This window comes from Entelurus aequoreus, linkage group LG07 (assembly GCF_033978785.1).
Source record: "Entelurus aequoreus isolate RoL-2023_Sb linkage group LG07, RoL_Eaeq_v1.1, whole genome shotgun sequence".
Taxonomy (NCBI): domain Eukaryota; kingdom Metazoa; phylum Chordata; class Actinopteri; order Syngnathiformes; family Syngnathidae; genus Entelurus; species Entelurus aequoreus.
In genome coordinates, this window is record NC_084737.1 from 32,550,072 (window position 1) to 32,571,499 (window position 21,428).

The window sequence follows — 21,428 nt, forward strand, 5'->3', positions numbered from 1 at the left end:
ACAACAAAGCGAGGCAGGAGCATTCATCCTGAAATATTACAATAATTTGCCACACAAGTTTTGATGACAATTGAGTAATCCCTTTTATTTTTGGCAGCAGGATGTAAGACAATGATGCTGAGTCATTATATTGCACTGCATTGTCAGATAGTGACTTTGTAATCAGGCCAGATTGTAAATAAAATGCACGACTGCAGATGGCGTTATAGGTTGTTGCAAAGTATGCCAGCCAGTAACTGCTTTATTAACTCAATTCCTATCTTAAGTTGAGAACAAGGCAGGCAAGATATTTTAACTTTTTAATTTTTTGTATTCATCAATCCAACAAAATAATACACAATACCCATCCATCCATTTTCTACCGCTTATTCCCTTCGGGGTTGCGGGGGGCGCTGGAGCCTATCTCAGCTACAATCGGGCGGAAGGCGGGGTACACCCTGGACAAGTCGCCACCTCATCGCAGTAATACACAATAATACCATAATAATACAATTCCAATTCCAAAACCAAACCCGACCCAGCAACAGTCAGAATAGCAATCAACAGAGCCATTAAAAGGACACACAAACATGACACAAAACAATCCAAAAGTAGTCAAACAAAAATGAATAATATCAACAACAGTTTCTAACATACACTATGTTGCCAAAAGTATTTGGCCACCCATCCAAATGATGAGAATCAGGTGTCCTAATCACTTGGCCCGGCCACAGGTGTATAAAATCAAGCACTTAAGCATGGAGACTGTTTCTACAAACATTTGTGAAAGAATGGGTCACTCTCAGGAGCTCAGTGATTTCCAGCGTGGGACTGTCATAGGATGCCACCTGTGCAACAAATCCAGTCGTGAAATTTCCTCGCTCCTAAATATTCCAAAGTCAACTTTCGGCTTTATTATAAGAAAATGGAAGAGTTTAGGAACAACAGCAATTTTGGCTACAAAGTGGTAGGCCACGTAAACTGACAGAGAGTGGTCAGCGGATGCTGAAGCGCATAGTGCAAAGACTTTCTGCACAGTCAGTTGCTACAGAGCTCCAAACTTCATGTGACCTTCCAATTAGCCCACGTACAGTACGCAGAGAGTTTCATATAATGGGTTTCCTTGGTCGAGCAGCTGCATCTAAGCCAGACCTGGGCATTCTGCGGCCCGCGGGCCGCATCCGGCCCTTTGTGCGTCCCTGTCCGGCCCGCGTGAGGCCAATTATAAATTACAAAATACATTTTAAAAAGTATCTATGTCGAGTGTGCAATACAACGGTGCTGCTTTTGTTTTGAAAATCGTTATTTGTATTACTTCCGTGTGGACGTATGCGTGATTGTGAGTGAATGTGAACAACTACAATTACAAAATAAAGTTGAAAAAACATCTATGTCCTGCGCGCAATACAACTGTGCTGCTTTTATTTTGAAAAGTATTATTTATGGGCGTGTGTCCGTGTGTAACCTGCGAGTGAAGGTGCACATGCAGCGACAAGTGATGCACGGTTTACACCCGAGACGCTAAAAAGAGAAAAGTTGATGAGGAATGCCGTGTTTTCAACAACACATGAACTGCAAAGCAACGTTCCCTCTAAGGTGCGTGCCTGCGCAATTGCGCACTGCTCAAGCGTCCGCTGCGCGCAGCAAGTATATGCTGCGCACCAAATCAAATCCCATCTGAATTATAAACAAAATAAACATATTTATTCTATGGAATTTTGCAATGCAACTCTGAGTGACAGTGACAACAAGCGGCCCTAACGGTGTTCGTCAACACCGTTCAATTGAACACCGTTCAATTATTGTAACGTCTATCGAGATGCTTGGAGGACAGGAATTATATCGATCACTTTATTGAACAAAACTGTTTATATTCGGACATAACCACACCAAAAACATGAGTAAAACAATTCTATCTCGAAAAACTAGTCATTTTCTGCCGTACAAACCAGGCCAAAACCAACTTGTCATCTGTCACCAACACGCATAGCACTAAACCACTGGTGCGTTTAAGGCCACACAAAAAGTCGGACAACTCAAACACCACACAAAGTTACACTATGACTCCTCAGTCATACGTGTGCTTATTTTACTGTCATTTATTATTAATGTTAATTTATATATATTAGTCATGGAATGCTGTTACACACACTATGTTGAAGTATTACTATTATTATTATTATTATTATTATTATTTATCTTACGGTATATATCAAAAATAATATTGAGCAAAATTTAATTGAAATATTGTCGATGTGGCCCTCCAGCAGTGCTCGGGTAGCTCATGCGGCCCCCGGTAAAAATTAATTGCCCACCCCTGATCTAAGCCATACATCACCAAGTCCAATGCAAAGCGTCAAATGCAGTGGTGTAAAGCACGTCGTCACTGGACTCGAGAGCAGTGGTGACGCGTTCTCTGGAGTGATGAATCACGCTTTTCCATCTGGCAATCTGATGGACGAGTCTGGGTTTGGAGGTTGCCAGGAGAACGGTACATTTCGGAATGCAGTGTGTGAAATTTGGTCGAGGAGGAATTCTGGTGTGGGGTTGTAATCAGGAGTTGGGCTTGGCTCCTTAGTTCCAGTAAAAGGAACTTTGAATGCTCCAGGATACCAAAACATTTTGGACAATTCCATGCTCCCAACCTTGTGGGAACAGTTTGGAACGGGCCCCTTCATCTGCCAACAGGACTGTGCACCAGTGCACAAAGCAAGGTCCATAAAGACATGGATGACATAGTCTGGTGTGGATGAACTTGACTGGCCTGACCTGAACCCGATAGAACACCTTTGGGATGAATTAGAACAAAGACTAAGAGCCAGGCCTTCTCGACCAACATCAGTGTGTGACCTCACCAATGCACTTTTGGAAGAATGGTTGAAAATTCCTATAAACACACTCCGCAACCTTGTGGACAGCCTTCCCAGAAGAGTTGAAGCTGTAATAGCTGCAAAAGGTGGACCGACATCATATTGAACCCTATGGGTTAGGAATGTGATGGCACTTCAAGTTCATATGTGAGTCAAGGCAGGTGGCCAAATACTTCTGGCAATATAGTGTATTTCTGATCCGATGGCATTCATTTGTTTCAAGCCATGACTCATACATGCAACATTTCCATGTTGGCTCTCTGTCTGTTTTGAGTCTGACTCTGGTGTGCAAACACCTCTTTCATGAAGTGAATGATGGTGTTCCTATAGGATGTTTTCAGAGATGCAAGCTTTGTCAGGCTGTGCCCGTGTTGTCGTGTTTCACCCACATGCTAACCATCGGACTTCTACCAATTCCACTCATTAGCAGGCCATAGTGCACACACTGTAATCCCCCCCAAACCCAATGTCTACTCAATGCTCACTGCTCACTGTCTTCTGTACAGCGTGTCTCAAAAATAGACGCACCGTTCATACGGGGCTTTGACGTCATCAAGTGAGATACACTACATTCAAGTGCAATTCAATTGTGCTCGGAGGGTTTTAATAAGCTCTTTTTTTAGAAGATTTCACTCATCCAACACCTAACAGTACTGTGAAAAATAAAGGTATTAGCCACACTCATGTATAAAGGTGGTGAATATGTTAATAATGTGCTTCTTGAATACTGCATCCATGAGCTTGATTCAAACTGTACTGATGAATTCAAACTCGACTGAGTTTATTGTCTTATTGTGTTCAAAACCTAAAGCTTTTAAGAATGAGCAATGAACACAAAGTTTGGCGTTTGAAATCAAGCACTGGAAATGCTTCCCAGATGTAAATTAATGTATTTGTTCTCTTCTGTAGTAGATAGACAGCCACAGTGGCAAAACTACTATTTGAGCTCACCAAGATGATTTTTTTTAATATACACACTAAACTGAATGAGAGGTTAGTATTTTTCATACATTTTGTTCTCATGTACTTGTATTTCTACTTCCCATAAAGGATATAACCTTTATAGTATGTCTGAATTAGCAGGGCCAGCCCGAGGCTTTGTGTTGCCCTCAACAAGATTCTGTCTGTGGCCCCATTTTGGTCTTTAATGTTACTTGTTTATTTTTACAGGGTTCGTACACTCTTTCCATGGACAAATTCAAGTACCTTTTGAGGACTTTCAAGATACATTTTTCAGTTCCCTTCAAAAGGTGAAAACAATTGTGAATCAATCCATAGCCTTGTTGTTTGAGGTCATCAAATGCTGTCTGTAGGAAAAATACGGAGAATCTGCTAACACCTAAGCCTAACATTGAACCAGCATTTATCATTAACTGAATGGGGCATAGAAAATGAAGCAGTGTTTCTGTAGACCAGGGGTGTCCAAAGTGCGACAAGGGGGCCATTTGCAGCCCGCAGCTAATTGTTTACCGGCCCGCCACACATTCTGCAAAAATTGCAAAATTGATAATATTGCAAACATTTAAAAAAACATTTAAAAAAAGTGGAATCAGGGGAAATCTAACAAGAAAAAGTTGCTATGTTGACACAAAGCTGCCATGCAGGCTGTTCATGCAGGCTGTTTTTTTCTTTTGTCTTTGTTTATGTTAATCTATGTTATAATAAATGATAAATAAATGATAAATGGGTTGTACTTGTATAGCGCTTTTCTACCTTCAAGGTACTCAAAGCGCTTTGACAGTATTTCCACATTTACCCATTCACACACTGATGGCGGGAGCTGCCATGCAAGGCGCTAACCAGCAGCCATCAGAGGCAAAGGGTGAAGTGTCTTGCCCAAGGACACAACGGACGTGACTAGGAAGGTAGAAGGTGGGAATTGAACCCCAGTAACCAGCAACACTCCGATTGCTGGCACAGCCACTCTATCAACTTCGCCACGCCGTCCCATATGAATTATTACTTAAAAAATATCACTTTAAAATGTTTTATGTGGAAAAAATATTGCATATATTGTGTGGTTGCCATAAAAAAAATCAAAGTTTTATTTGACAAAAGAGCATAAAACAAACAAAATAATAGTTAAAACGTAAAATCGACAGATACATCTGAAGTTGATCTCGCAATTTAAGTGTTAAAAGTAAAAAAAACAACTAATAACAATGTATCCCTTTTTGAGTGGGGGACCTTTTGGATCCCAAATATATTTAGTAGGATTTTATTTAACTTTTCACTGTGATTACTCAAAAATAATAAAGACTTAAAATCAATGTCCTGCATTATTGATCTTTTAAGGCTCTAATTACCAAATACTGCATATTTCAGTTTTACTATAAAAAACTAAGTTGTCTTTGACAGAAAACCTTTTTTTTTTTTACTTTATAGCAACCTCAAGTTGATATAGAGATTTACTGTAAGCGTTAAATAAAAAATAATAATAATAATTTGACTTATTTTTAACAGTTTAATGACTGAGACCCTTTATAGTCCCCGGGAGCCCTAAAGGTTAAAAAAAAAAAAATCCATATATTTTGTTAAGGTTTAAAAATGAAAAATATCAAAATGGCCCCTGCATGCTTAAATTTTTCCGTGTACGGCCCTCAGTGGAAAAAGTTAGCTGCTGTAGACTAATCAATGTCATTGTTGTTTGCAAAAGTGTCTCCATTTGTGCTGTTTTTCAAATCTCTTGCTCCTCAATAACATCGAACAGCACGGATTGATTTACTCCGTATTTGTGCTCGTAAACGGCATAATGTCATATAAATACACGCACCCTCAAATTGTCAATTCCACTCATTTATTAACAAAACTGTTCCACATTAATAAAAGGATAATACATTAAAGGAAAAACATTTGGTTGTTTCACAACACCTCAGTCACATTCCATTAAGCACATCTAGCCCTATAACTGTGGCTATGATAACAAATTAACAAAAAGACAAAAGTTAACTTTTTTTGCTTACACTGAGGTAGCCAGACAAGTTAAGTAGACAACAATTATAATAGAGCAAGAAATGCATACAACCACGTTGTGTTAAAACTACAAAATCATTCATATTAACTCAGCTCTAAGTTGTGAAAAAGGTTACAAATTATACTTTACATACATTACAGTAGATCTTGATGCTTTTTTTCCTAACATAAAAAATAGGGGGCAATTTTAAAATTAAAATTAAAATTAAATTTATATTTTGACCTATATAACAGCCACATAGAGCTAGGCTAATCTGGTACAAAATATTTTTGTAAATGTTTATTTACATACCTTAATTGTTTCCAAACGGTGCCTGTAACACGGCAGTAAAACGGCTGATCAAACAAAACAGAAGTCATTGTCATGGACCCACGAGCTGCGAAAAAATAGCTCTGCAATCAGCTTAACAGACTCAATAATTATTGACGTTTTAGTGAATTTGTGAAACTGAAACAATACAAAAATAATGCTTTTGTAAGTTAAACAATACTAACACAGACATTTGTAAATGTGCTTGTGTATTTGCTAATGGTAACAATGCTAGCTTGATTACATTACGATATTACATACAAATATTCATTAAAACCCTCCTCCAGACATCACACATGGAATGGTTTATTAAGTAAGAATTGTTTTAGTTTTATTGTAAAACTTACAATTGTTGCTTGTAGTGATTAATACGATTCCTTTCGAGTAGGGACGCCCAGGGCCGTAACAAGGATTTGAAAAATACTGAGGTCAAAAAATGGTGGTTGAAAAGGAGCTTTGAAAGGCTGAAATCGTGGGTATCACAGCATCATATAAATATTAACCTTCAGCAACACAATGAACAGTCCACTTTCTTTAATTGCGATTCTGAAGTTAGGGTGTTAGGTGTATCATAACATCATTAAAACATACGTTTAGAAACTTTAATTGACTTCAACCTGGGTTCGAACTCATGACCTTCTGTTTTGATTTTCATGTCCTAGTCACACGCACTATGAAGGACACCAGAAGCATAGCGATACATTTATTTTAATATCCTAATCAGTGACAGAGCATGCCGTGTCCAGGAATATGTTTGGGTAAAATTTCATATGAATTGCCTTGTCGTTCATAATTTACATTTGACATCACGTCCATTGTGTCCTTGGGCAAGACACTTCACCCTTGCGCCTGATGGGTTGTGGTTAGCGCCTTGCATGGCAGCTTCCACCAGCGCCTTGCATGGCAGCTTCCACCATCAGTGTGTGAATGTGTGTATGAGTGGGTGAATGTGGAAATAGCATCAAAAGTGCTTTTAATACGTTGAAGGTAGAAAAGTGCTACTCAAGTATAATCCATTCACCATTTACATTATGACGTCTGTGTTGAATGAAACCTGAAGTGCTGGGTTTGTCACTACCAGGAGGACTGAACTATTTTTCATTTTTGTAACAAGGTATCAACAGTGCTGCGCACAGGTTTGATTTAATTTCAACGTCCTTATTATTTAACTTTGAAATAAATAATTATGTTGTCTTAACTTTTATGACGTTGTCTTTTATAACTGACAGACTTAAATAAAATAAAAAACAATCTTCAAATCTTTACATAAGCCTAAGCCAGGGGTCGGCAACCCGCGGCTCTAGAGCCGCATGCGGCTCTTTAGCGCCGCCCTAGTGGCTCTCAGGAGCTTTTTTAAAAATGTATGAAAAATGGAAAAAAGATGAGGAAAAAAAAAAAGTTTTTGTTTTAATATGGTTTCCGTAGGAGGACAAACATGACGCAAACCTCCCTAATTGTTATAAAGCACACTGTTTATATTAAACATGCTTCACTGATTCGAGTATTTGGCGAGCGCCGTTTTGTCCTACTAATTTTGGCGGTCCTTGAACTCACCGTAGTTTGTTTACAAGTATAACTTTCTCCGACTTTCTAGGACGTGTTTTATGCCACTTCTTTTTCTGTCTCATTCTGTCCACCAAACTTTTAACGTTGTGCGTGAAGGCACAAAGGTGAGTTTTGTTGATGTTATTGACTTGTGTGGAGTGCTAGTCAGACATATTTGGTCAGTGCATGACTGCAAGCTAATCGATGCTAACATGCTATTTAGGCTAGCTATATGTACACATTGCAGCATTATGCCTCATTTGTAGGTATATTTGAGGTCATTTAGTTTCCTTTAAGTCATCTTAATTCAATGTATATCTCATGACACACTATCTGTATGTAATATGGCTTTTAATTTTCTGCGGCTCCAGACAGATTTGTTTTTGTATTTTTGGTCCAATATGGCTCTTTCAACATTTTGGGTTGCCGACCCCTGGCCTAGGCCATAATAATGTTGCCCTCAAAAACAGAACAAGTTCAAATTAACTGGAGGGCGGAGGGAGCACTTGGTGGTGGGCTGCCAGGCCAAGTGTCAGGTGGTGTTGGCGAGTCAAACGCCGCTGCAGCTGGCGAGGCGGGTGACCACAGAACAGCCACATCCGTGGCCGTCGAGAAGGCGGACATGAGTGGCGCCAGAACCTCAGCAGCCGATGAGTCCTACGGCCAAGTCCTGGGCGTCGCTGCTGTTAGTGCAAAGGGTGTCCATGAATTGGCCACTGAGGAAGCCGTGTGCTTGGGCGCTTGTGCGGCAGTCCAGCTGGCGATCGCAGAGGCGGCGATGCTGGAGACGATGACGTCCCGCCTGAGACGAGGATGATTGCGCCGTGGGATGGCCTGCTGTAGACGAGGATGACGGCGACGCAGAGGAACGGCCCGCCGGAGACGAAGAAGAAAGTGACGCTGTAGGACGGCCCGCCAGAGACGTAGAAGAAGGTGACGCCGTGGGAGGAGCCGCCAATGACGAAGAAGAAGGCGACGCCGTGGAAGGATCCGCCGAAGACGATGACGAATGCAACGTCGTGAGAGGAGCCAGAGCAGCAGGCGGCTGGTCTGTCGCCGTGTCCAGAGCCAGAGCAGCAGGCGGCTGGTTTGTCGCCGTGTCCATAGCCAGAGCAGCAGGCGGCTGGTCAGTTGGCGTGTCCAGAGCCCGAGCAGCAAGTGGCTGGTCTGTCAGCGTGTCCAAAGCCAGAGCAGCAGGCGGCTGGTCTGTCGGCGTGTCCAGAGCCAGAGCAGCAGGTGGCTGGTCTGTCGGCGTGTCCAGAGCCAGAGTTAGCAGGCAACTGGTCTGTCTGTGTCTGCAGGCCCACTGGGGTTGCTGGTGGTGTCTGCAGGTCCACTGCAGAGCGGGATTGTTCCTCCAACTCCAGCTCCCTCAGCACCTTCTGGTACCAATCCTCCATTGCGGCTTGCCTGGATCCAGAGGAGGAGCTTGAGTGTTCGGCGCGTCCTGGCAGCGAGTCGAAGCTTTCCTGGATGGCCTCTGCTTTCGCAGGTGTGTCCGAGACGGCGGTGCGACGATGTCACCGGGCCAAACAGAGTCGATGGGGACCAGCGTATATACCAGGGGTGGGCAATTAATTTTTACCGGGGGCCGCATGAGCAACCCGAGCACTGCTGGAGGGCCACACCGACAATATTTCAATTAAATTTTGCACAAATTATTTTTGATATACCGTAAGATAGATAATAATAATAATAATAATATTTTCATTTAACCTAACTTATCTTTATACAAAAGCAGATGGCTTTTGATGGTTTTATTTTTAACACTTTCTTACACAACACTTCCTGATGTATATTACAATACAGAAATTTCAATTTCTGTCACTTCATCCTGCATCCTCTTTGTTGTGAACATAGCACGTCTGTAAGGTGATTGGCGAAGAAGGAGGAAGCGTTGCTGTTGCGGAAATGAGGAGTGAGGATTGGTTTTCCTTTTGGAAAGAACGAGATAAGTTGAGCTGTGTTAGTATAGCATGCTCAATAAAAGTTTAAAAAGAGCGTCAGACTTGGTGTGCACTTCTTCTGGACGCTACAATTGATGTCAGAAGTGGGATGAAATGCCTCCCAGTTCGCCTTGCCATCAAACCTGGGAGTCTTCATTGAGGGCGGAATTCCCCCCGTGGCAAGCAGCGTGGCTGCACCTGTAAACGCTGTCTCTCTCTCTCTCTCTCTCTCTGTCTCTCTCTCTCTCTCTCTCTCTTTGCGGAGAGCTCCTCACGTGGCACGTACCTCCCGATGACGTAGCACACAAGCAGTGCAGTATGCGCAAAGTTTTACTTCTGACACCAATTGTAGCGTCCAGAAGAAGTGCACAGCAAGTCTGACGCAATTTTTAAACTTTTATTGAGCAAGCTATACTAACACAGCTCAACATATCTCGTTCCTTCCACACGCACGTCTCCTCACTTCTCATTTACACAACTCAAGAAGACAACATCTACTTCAGCAGGTCGTTACACTATATTCTTTAAACACAGCAACATGTGTACCACAAATAAGCACACGGCTTTACCTTTACTTGGCAGTCCATGTCTTTTTTAAAACACGCCATTCGTCATCAACTTTTCTCTTTTTAGCGTCTCGGGGATAACCGGGCATCACTTGTCGCTGTGCACCTTCCCTCACAAGACATACGCACATATAACACTTTTCAAAATAAAAGCAGCACAGTTGTATTGCACGCACGACAAAGATGTTTTTTTAAATGTATTTTGTATTTGTAAATGCCGCTGCGCGCACGAGCATACATCCACACGGAAGTAATACAAATAACGCTTTTCAAAACAAAAGCAGCACCGTTGTATTGCACACTCGAAATAGATACTTTTTTAAATGTATTTTGTAATTTATAATTGGCCTCACGCGGGCCGGACAGGGACGTACAAAGGGCCGGATGCGGCCCGCGGGCCGCAGAATGCCCAGGTCTGGTATATACCCTCGGGACCTCACATCAGACTATCGATCTCCCCGGGAGAATAGCGGAGTGTCTCCGCTTCCATCACCCTCAGCACCAGTCACGTCTCCTCATTCAGTTTGTCCATTGCGGGAAAAGTACTTGCTGGCTGTTTTCTGTTACGTCGGGGTCGCATGGTAATGCGCTGATCGTTTCCCCAAAATGTTGATGGACCTCCGGAAGCAGTGTGCAGGTGAGAAAGATGATTTATTTTAATAAATAAATCAGGCAAGAATACAAAGCAGGAAAAGTGTGCCGATTTCACGGGAAGCAACGCTAAAGATTAGCAAAAGATAATCTAGCACAGGAACTAGAAGCAAAGATATCCAATGTAACTTGTTGCATGAAGCAAACAAAACAGCCAGACAGAGTGTGGCGAGAGGCAGAAATAAATAGCTCTCTGATTAGTGACCGGGAGCAGGTGAGTGTCCCGACCACTAACCAGAGGCAGGTGAACATAATCAGCACCCATGGCAACCAGGAACACAAAGACAGGGGTGCTGAAACAGAACTAAGGGAATTCTAAACATAAACAAAACATCCGGGCAACGGATCATCAGTTTCGCCCAATAAGCTATCTAATATCCAAACATTATGCCGAGAATGTGTATGCTAAAAACTATAACTAAACACAAATGGTATACAACATCATATATTCAAAATAAATATTGTTTAAGTGTGCGGAAATATACCACCATGGTAAACTACTGAAGTACTGTAGGTTGAAGCGTCGCCATTACAGCAATACTATTCCATGTACTACAAGCCAGTGCTCCATAAACATGATTTAGAAGCTGTTACATGTAAATAACTGTCGATTGTAGCTTTGATGAAAATAACAAGTGAAAGTGAGGACGAGAAAGCACATAAGTATCATTGCAATGCAGTGATTTGATTAGACAGCCAGACAGGGAAAGCACAGTGAATGAATAGTCAACCGGCTGCTGAAACATGGATGAAAACCAGCCTCTTTTTCTGAAGCTTCTTAGTCGTATGGATTAACTATGACTACATACAAAAACTGCTCTAGAACTGTTGGGTTTGGTGGAAACCTCAAATATAGTTCCTATTGTTTCCATAATACTGACAGACAAGGGTTTCAGGTGGAATTGGGTTGTGGATAATCTGCCGTGCCTCTTAGTTACTTTTGCTTTGCCTGTCAAGCTTTATAGAGCAGCATGGATGCAGATGACAACAGTGGAAGATTAAGCGCTTAAAAATAATCTTAATAAAGAAAGTAATTTCTCTGTAAGCGTGTGCATGCCTTGGTCTGTTCAAAGTCATCTACTATACACAAGTGAGCATATATCACTGCTGCAACAAGGAGAATATATTGCATTTCAAGACATTTTAAATTAGCAAACCCGAATTGTGTTTGAGAAGTTGTATTATTTATGTTATTTAGTAATAGTAAAAATTTCAAATCCACATGATAGTAACTCTCTTGTCATGACTGTTATAATTTTGCTTACTACTTTCGATGACCCACCTTATCCTGCTTCTGATTGGCCAGTCCGTAATGTTTCGCCCTAACTTTAGCCAATTGTGACTCATCATACGAACATCAACCAATCTTCATGGATTTTCTCCGTATATATGGATGTTCTCATTCATCCAGGTCATTGTATTTCCTCCATATTTTTTGGAGCCTGTATTCACAGTACATTATCTTTCTTTGTAGCTTGTAGCTTTGATGTAAGCTACCTCACTACCTGGGTCTAAAAGTAGCTAGGCTACAGGATAAGCTACTCGTTAAAAAAGTAGCTAAGATACCGCCAAGCTACTGGAAAATGTTGTTAGGCTACATAGCTTAGCTACATGTAGCTTGTTACTGCCCATCACTGAATATACAAAACACGAAACCAGTGAAGTCGGCACGTTGTGTAAATCAGAAATAAAAACCAAATAGAATGATTTGCAAATCCTTTTCAACCTATATTCAATTGAATACACTGCAAAGACAAGATATTTAACGTTCGAACTGGAAAACTTTGTTATTTTTTGCAAATATTAGCTCATTTGGAATTTGATGCCTGCAACATGTTTCAAAAAAGCTGGCACAAGTGGCAAAAAAGACTGAGAAAGTTGAGGAAAAAATCAATTGGGAACAGGTGGGTGCCATGATTTGGTATAAAAGCAGCTTCCATGAAATGCTCAGTCATTAACAAACAAGGATGGGGCGAGGGTCACCACTTTGTGAACAAATGTGTGAGCAAATTGTTGAACAGTTTAAGAACAACATTTCTCAACTAACTATTGCAAGGAATTTAGGGATTTCACTATCTGCGGTTTGTAATATCATCAATAGGTTCAGAGAATCTGGAGAAATCCCTGCACGTAAGTGATGATATTACGGACCTTCGATCCCTCAGGTGGTACTGCATTAAAAAGTGACATCAGTGTGTAAAGGATATCACCACTGTCAGTATCTACAGTTTGTCGCTACATCTGTAAGTGCAAGTTAAAACTGTGTATGCAAAACGAAAGCCATTTATCAACAACACCCAGAAACGCCGCCGGCTGCGCTGGGCCCGAGCTCATTTAAAATGGACTGATGCACAGTGGAAAAGTGTTGTGTGGTCTGACGAATCCGCATTTCAAATTGTTTTTGGAAACTGTGGACGTTGTGTCCTCCGGAACAAAGAGGAAAAGGACCTTCCGGATTGTTCTAGGCACAAATGTTCAAAAGCCAGCATCTGTGATAGTATGGGGGTGTATTAGTGCCCAAGGCATGGGTAACTTACACATCTGTGAAGGCACCATTAATGCTGAAAGGTACATACAGGTTTTGGAGCAACATATGTTGCCATCCAAGCAACGTTATCATGGACGCCCCTGCTTATTACAGCAAGACTATGCCAAGCCACGTGTTACAACAGCGTGGCTTCATAGTAAAAGAGTGCGGGTACTAGACTGGCCTGCCTGTAGTCCAGACCTGTGTCTACTGAAAATGTGTGGCAAGTTATGAAGCGTAAAATAGGACAACAGAAAACCCGGACTGTTAAACAACTTAAGCTGTACATCAAGCAAGAATGGGAAATAGTTCCACCTGAAAAGCTTCAAAAATTGATTTCCTCAGTTCCCAAACATTTACTGAGCGTTGTTAAAACGAAAGGCCATGTAACACAGTGGTAAAAATGCCCCTGTGCCAACTGTTTTGCAATGTGTTGCTGCCATTACATTTTAAGTTAGTGATTATTTGCAAAAAAAAATGGTTTCTCAGTTCGAACATTAAATATCTTGTTTTTGCAGTCTATTCAATTGAATATAAGTTGAAAAGGATTTGCAAATCATTGTATTCTGTTTTTATTTACGAATTACCCAACGTGCCAACTTCACTGGTTTTGGGTTTTGTACTGACAAGGGATTCAGGGTTTGAGAAAGAGGACCTCCCCGTTGCCATGGCGGACTGCGAAGTGTGGCGGCTTGTAATTGAGTGCGCCCCGGACCCCAGGGTTGCCCGATGGTTATGATTATGCAGGTTACAGAACCTAAATTAAGTATCTTTGGCAATTTTTGGATGTATTTTTAAAGTGATTTCAAAGTAGAATATATCTCTCTCTTTAGCTGCATTGCTAACCACCAAGAACAAGCCGATTGTTACAAATTACAATGCAAAAAAAACAAAAAAAAATGTTTGTCTTCTTGTCTCTCATAAGGATTGTGAAAACTAGGCAAAACATTTATAAACAAAGTGTAGTTCCCCTTTAATCACAAGTGTCTCAAAGGGTTTTACAAACTCAAAACAACATCTGCTAATCTAAACCCACATCCGGGCAAGGAAAAACTCAAAATACCCCAGTTGGCGAGTGATTAAGTTAAAGTTAAAGTACCAATAATTAATTTATTCTCTGCATTTGACCCATCACCCTTGATCACCCCCTGGGAGGTGAGGGGAGCAGTGAGCAACAGCAGAAGCTGCGCCCGGGAATCATTTTTGGTGATTTAACCCCCAATTCCAACCCTTGATGCAGAGTGCCAATCAGGGAGGTAATGGGTCCCATTTTTGTAGTCTTTGCTATAACTCGGCCGGGGTTTGAACTCACAACCTACCGATCTCAGGGCGGACACTCTAACCACTAGGCACTGATAATGTTAATCAAGCCACACTCAATTCACTCTAATTTTTGCTAGGGACTACAAGTGTGAATACTGTTTTCAATTGTAATGCTTATAAAGCACTGACAGACTTCACCTCAAATTAAAATAAAATACATACATACTAAATAGATACCAAATATAATGTTACAGAAAACAAATTTAAGCATTTTTTTTTGTAATATCCTTAAATAATTCTGGTTAATTAACTTTTAAACTGCAGAACAGGACTGTGATCTAATCTAAAAGCCATGAATCAGAAGTAACTTAATTAAATAAAAAGAGACATGGAGGTGCTGCTGGAGGCAGAATGTGAAAGACCTTGGTAGTAAAACAAAACAGACAATAAACCGTCTAATCGTATTAAAGCACTTACACGTCTGTTACTCTCCAATTTGGGCATTCCCCTTGCTGTTGAGTTTTAAAATCAACATGTTGCAATTTATGAGCCTGTAATAGTTGTCTTCAGTTGTGATTTAACTATAATCTGCTCTTTATCCTATTAAGCAACCAGAGTTTTAAGAAAATGAACAAGAACACTCAGTGCCATTGCAGCTCGAGGACCAGATCATCTCGTGCTTGTATGCTGTTTGATGCTTGATAAATTAAGCATCACAGTAAAAGCATGTGTGTGAATTTACAAAAATATGAAGTTTAACTGGGCTGGTGATGTAAATACTCCTCTTAGAGCAGTGGTTCTTAACCTTGTTGGAGGTACCGAACCCCACCAGTTTCATATGCGCATTCACCGAACCCGAACCGGAATCCTAAAATGATGTTATCATATTAAAGAAATACTAATAAAGATATATTTTACAAACAGAAAGTTACAGGAATGTACACATGATCCCATGTTTACATCTCATTGTGCAACATGTGAATGTTTTGGTGGGAACTAAATGCGATATCTGAAAGGGGTACACATTATTTCCAAAGCAGGACCCCCCAACCAGACATATAATACTAGTACACAGCTCATGAAAAACAATATGTTATAGTCTTTGTAAGTGGGCCAAAACACTTAAAATACAAAATAATATCATGGAAATGACTGCTGTCATTTGATTACAATAATAAAACATTGAACTTGTTATTTAGTCAGGTTTGGGACAGGTGTGCTGCAGGTGTGACCACAGTGCATGTGCACATCTGACGTCGCTCACATGTGCTTCACCGAATGCTCAAGGAGTTTTTGCATTTGCTCACACATATGGAAAATTAGAGGGAACATTGTTTGGGGGTATCCATAATACGCCGACAGGGAGAAGTTTTTGTTCACACGATGAGTCGGGCGTGTCTTGACCTCCGCGGCGGAGGCTCTGCCGAACCCCTGAGGCCGACTCCCCGAAGCCCTAGGGTTCGATCGAGCCCAGGTTAAGAACCACTGTCTTAGAGTATTGCAGCTAAGAAAACCAACATGAATACTACCCAAGATGCTGATTTTAATTACACAACTATATGGAGCTATGCATCTAGCAGTCTGCATTATTATTGGCATACAATTATTTATATCTTAATTTTGATAATTTCCCCTTTCTCTGACCCCCTCACAGATCCCTCAAGTGAGCTATGCCTCCACAGCCCCAGAGCTCAGTGACAACACACGTTATGACTTCTTCTCTCGAGTGGTGCCTCCGGACACTTACCAGGCCCAGGCCATGGTGGACATCGTCAAAGCCATGCGTTGGAACTATGTGTCTACTGTAGCCTCTGAGGGAAACTACGGAGAAAGTGGCGTGGACGCATTCATTCAAAAGTCTCGGGAGGACGGTGAGTCCTTTTTTTATCATCTGGCCAAAATATTTTAAACAACATCCGCAATTGAAATAAGCTCTCACAAAATTAGAAACATTGAGCAGTCTGGGTCTATCCACAGCTGTCAGCACCATTACAATGCTATAAAATTGTACTGACTTACTAGCTTCATATCCCGTGAGTGTTGATGTAGCCATCCACAAATGTTACTCCACTTTTCTCCACACAATCTTCTGGCACCATTCTTTGATGTCATCTAACCATTTTCTCCAAGGTCTTCCATGTTTGTTAGCGCCTTCAATTATGCCAACGTCGGTTGTTTTTATCAGTGTGTTGTGTGGTTTACTACAGATTTGACCAAATAATTTCAATTTTCTGGGCCTGAAAGTCTGATTTATGTTTAGTGTTGTACTATGTACAGTACTAGGGGTTCAACTGTACGACATCCTCATGGTTCGGAACGCACCTTGGTATTAGGGTCATTTTGTTCCCTCACGTACCTTGGTGCTAACCTGACTCTCGCCAGATCCTGAGCTCCACACAAGGATCTGGGCTCGAAGGCATTGCAAACTCCTTCCAGATAGCAAAAAATAATGAACCAATCAAGATCGCCGGGCGGGATTTCATAGATGTGACGTAGCGCCGAAGCGACTGTTTGATTCAAACAACAATGGCGGCACGCAGCCCTCGTTGCGTCGTGTGCTGATTGTTTTGTCGAATCTATCAAATATGAATTCTTTAAAAGATGAACAGAGAACGGTTTTGAAGGCATTTATTGATGGCAAAGATGTTTTGGCTCTTCTCCCGACCGGGTTTGGATTTCGATGTGAGTGGTTGAAGCAGCACGTCATTCAAAATAACGGACAAGTGGTTTATCCAATCACATACAATGATTTTTTACAAGGCCCGCCTTCTGGTAATGAAACAATCAGGATCGCCGGGCGGGATTTCATTGATGTGACGTAGCGCCGAAGTGACTGTTTGATTCAAACAACAATGGCGGCACACAGCCCTCGCTGCTATTGCAACTGTTTTGTCGAATCCATCAAATATTAATTATTTAAAAGATGAACAGAGAACTTTTCGCTCTGTCGTTGTCCAATATGCCGGCTGTTCTGTTTTGGATATCGCAGCGTCGCTCTCATCAGCGTCACGGGAGTAAAATGTCAAGATATAAAACTGTTCACCCTTTGAACTAAAACCTAAATGCAGCATTTTTTTAATAAATATAATTCTCTAATTAAGAAAAATACTGTAGATATAGCATTAGGGGTTGGAATCTTTGGGCACCGCACATTCAAATACGATTTAGGGGCTACTATTTGATTACAAATGGGTTATTTATGCATATTTCATTACTTTATTGTATGTTATTATTATTATTATTACTATTATTATAATTATTATTTTATGTTATACATCTATTATTATATTTGATTATTAAATATATGAATGGAAGGCTCCTCCTTCAGCGTTTGAGTTCTTTGCTACAGTCATTGCCCATGTCATGAGGTTGCCAAGATACTCACATTTTCTACCCTGTGTACGTCCTACATTAATTTAATAAACAAGTTGTCATACGTATTGAAATATTGATAATATGAATACGTTTTCAAGCCATCGGTAGACAACTTATTATTTGGAACACCCCCTTTACATGACCAGAATTGATTGGTGTGGGGTCAGAACTAGAGACCAATTCGCTGCAAAGCCAATATGGACAAAGGAATGAAAACTATTATTTTCATTTATTGCATTATTGATTTATATTTATTACATCTTTTTGTTGTTTTGGTCCATTATTATAAGCATAAATTAAATATAAAATATATTAACCCCTGCTCTTTCAGCAATCCCTCAAGCATTTGTGAGAGAATACAAGAAGGAAAACATCAGTAAAGAGGATGTGCCGATAAATATGTATATATATATATATATATATATATATATATATATATACATATATATATGTATATATATATATATATATATATATACATATATATATATATATATATATATATATATATATATATATATATATATATATATATATATATATATATATATATATATATATACATACATATATATATACATACATATATATATGTATATATATATATATATATATATATATATATATATATATATATATATATATATATATATATATATATATATATATATATAAGTTTGGGGTCACATTGAAATGTCCTTATTTTTAAAGGAAAAGCACTGTACTTTTCAATGAAGATAACTTTAAACTAGTCTTAACTTCAAAGAAATACACTCTATACATTGCTAATGTGGTAAATGACTATTCTAGCTGCGAATGTCTGGTTTTTGGTGCAATATCTACATAGGTGTATAGAGGCCCATTTCCAGCAACTATCACTCCAGTGTTCTAATGGTACAATGTGTTTACTCATTGGCTCAGAAGGCTAATTGATGATTAGAAAACCCTTGTGCAATCATGTTCACACATCTGAAAACAGTTTAGCTCGTTACAGAAGCTACAAAACTGACCTTCCTTTGAGCAGATTGAGTTTCTGGAGCATCACATTTGTGGGGTCAATTAAACGCTCAAAATGGCCAGAAAAAGAGAACTTTCATCTGAAACTCGACAGTCTATTCTTGTTTTTAGAAATGAAGGCTATTCCACAAAATTGTTTGGGTGACCCCAAACTTTTGAACGGTAGTGTATATATTTGTAGTCGAGGTTTCTGTGGTTTATCCGTTATACAGCGGAATATACGTTAGGTTAGGAAAAACCACGGAGGCTATTTCCCTACAAGCCTGTTTAAATAAACCTTGATTGATTGAATATATATATAAATTAAGATTCAATTAGTGTTTGAATCTTGTATCCAGATAGTTAGCAAGTTGATCGCCTTGCAATATTACACTTTATTACAAAATAAATAATTTTAAGTGTCAATATTGTCATGCAGCGATATGAATACTTTTAATTTGTACAACACGTAATGTACAGAATATCAAAATACTTTACGGTTCTTTCTAGTGGTCTTCTCGGTGAGGAATTTCAGAATGAGCATTTGATCTGCAGAGCTCCTTTCCCTGTGGTAGCCCGCTTGCTCTTCAGCCAGAAAAGGATCAATGTGGGACTTTAGCCGTTTCTCGCACGACCAAGAGAAGGACTTTGCATGTGTGCTTTAGCAATTAGAGGGTTCTGTAGCTACTGCATTCCATGAGACCCCCTTTCCAAGTTGTATATTTACTACCACTACAGAGATTAAACCATTCCGAGCAGTGTGGTAATTTCCTTTGCATCACCTCACCACCAACCTGTATTACCTCTCCACAGTTCCCATCAGGTCCAGGACTCTTGTTTTGCTGGAGTCTGTCAATTGCAGCCAATATTTCTTCAAGCAGAATCCTGGGACATGTTGTTTTCCTGCATCTGCTCTGTGTATGTCAAGGGAGCATGTCTAATTAATCTGCATACTGTACCCACGATTGTCATGGCACCTAAACCTAGCTCACATGATTTTTATACAAATGCGTAAAAAAAAGTATATACGTATTTGAGCCAAAAGGCATCAGTCCAAAATACAACAGACTTTGTTAATTACATTGTAGCATTGACATTTAGGGAAGTGATTCGAAACCTAATTCTGTGTCAACAAATTAGACTCCCCAGATGGTGTGTTTCACAAGTCAATTTGGAAAAGCGCTATGGAAATTGTTTGTTAAAGGGCAGGCATTCAATAGACATGTTGATGACGGCTGCCACGACCGCATCCGCACTTGTATTTTTGCATTGTTTACAAGCATTGGAGTTACTTTTTGTCTCCGTTTGCGTGGTGAAATGGAGTCAAATGTCACCTGGTGAAACAGTCAATTGACAGCGTCCGCTGGAAGAAGTGTCTCTTTGTCAAAAGAATATGAGTATTTGCAAGCAGAAATCAACAAGTTAAACTAAATGTAGCTATCGTCAATGTGACCTAGTAAAAGTAGCATTTCTTCGTCACAAAAACTATTTTGCATTAAAACTACTCTGACAAGAACAAATGAACCAAAAAGTTATTTAAGTAATGTAACAGAGTAAATGCATAGCGTTACTACCCACTTCTGTATATTATACATGTTATAAGTGAATTGCTTGACAACACGGATAATAAACAATCACACAACATTCATTAACATTCATCAAATAGGTTATTTCCCGGGGCAACAAATAAGTCCAACATTGTCTTTCATGGTTTAATGCTTAATCCATGGACCCAGCTGTGTGTAAAGAAATGATGTGTCTCCATACTTTTGTACTGCTGCTCTGCTTGTGAGCATGGAAATACATTCTGTCAACCAGATAGCTTGTGTCATGTCTGTTGATCATGTTTTTGTTTAGTTATGTTCTGCTTGGTTTTTGGACACTTTTTAGTTCCTGCTTTCACTCCCTTGCCTTGTCACCATGACTACTCATTAGTTTCACCTGTCTCACGTTTTGCACTCGCGCACCTGTCACAAATCATGTCTGTATTATTTAAGCCCATTGTTGCCAGGAAGTCAGCCGGGCGACATTACCTCCTTGACACCCATGCTATTTGATATCCTTACGACTCATGCCATTGTCATGCTGCCATAGTTTTCATGCTGCTCGTTTCTTGCCACGTGAGTTTTGTGTATTCTTGTCACAGGAAGTGTTTATTTGTTTCATGTTAGTGATGGGTTGATGAGGCGTCATAAAGGGTTTCGACACATTGCAAAACTGTATTGATACTGTGTCGATACTGTGTCACTAAATACTGACATCTGCTGGACATTAAAAATCCCTACAGGCAACCTATGGACCGACTCAACTGACACTGATTTTATGACCTAGTATATACAATAATATAAACCAAGTCATTGTATTTCATTTAGGATTATTTCATATCTTAATTTAAATAAAAGTATACTTGTATCTTTTTTAGATACA

At 40.0% G+C, this 21,428-nt stretch overlaps 1 protein-coding gene across 2 annotated transcripts in view; it reads left to right on the plus strand.

The window, feature by feature from the left end:
• The window catches only part of LOC133653685 (metabotropic glutamate receptor 4-like), a 448,987-nt gene that overhangs the window by 287,913 nt on the left and 139,646 nt on the right, over nt 1-21,428 (plus strand). For both annotated transcript variants that reach the window (XM_062053243.1, XM_062053244.1), the window contains one exon: nt 16,285-16,501. In XM_062053243.1, the coding sequence (XP_061909227.1) occupies nt 16,285-16,501 (217 nt within the window). The remainder of the gene's footprint in view (nt 1-16,284; nt 16,502-21,428) is intronic.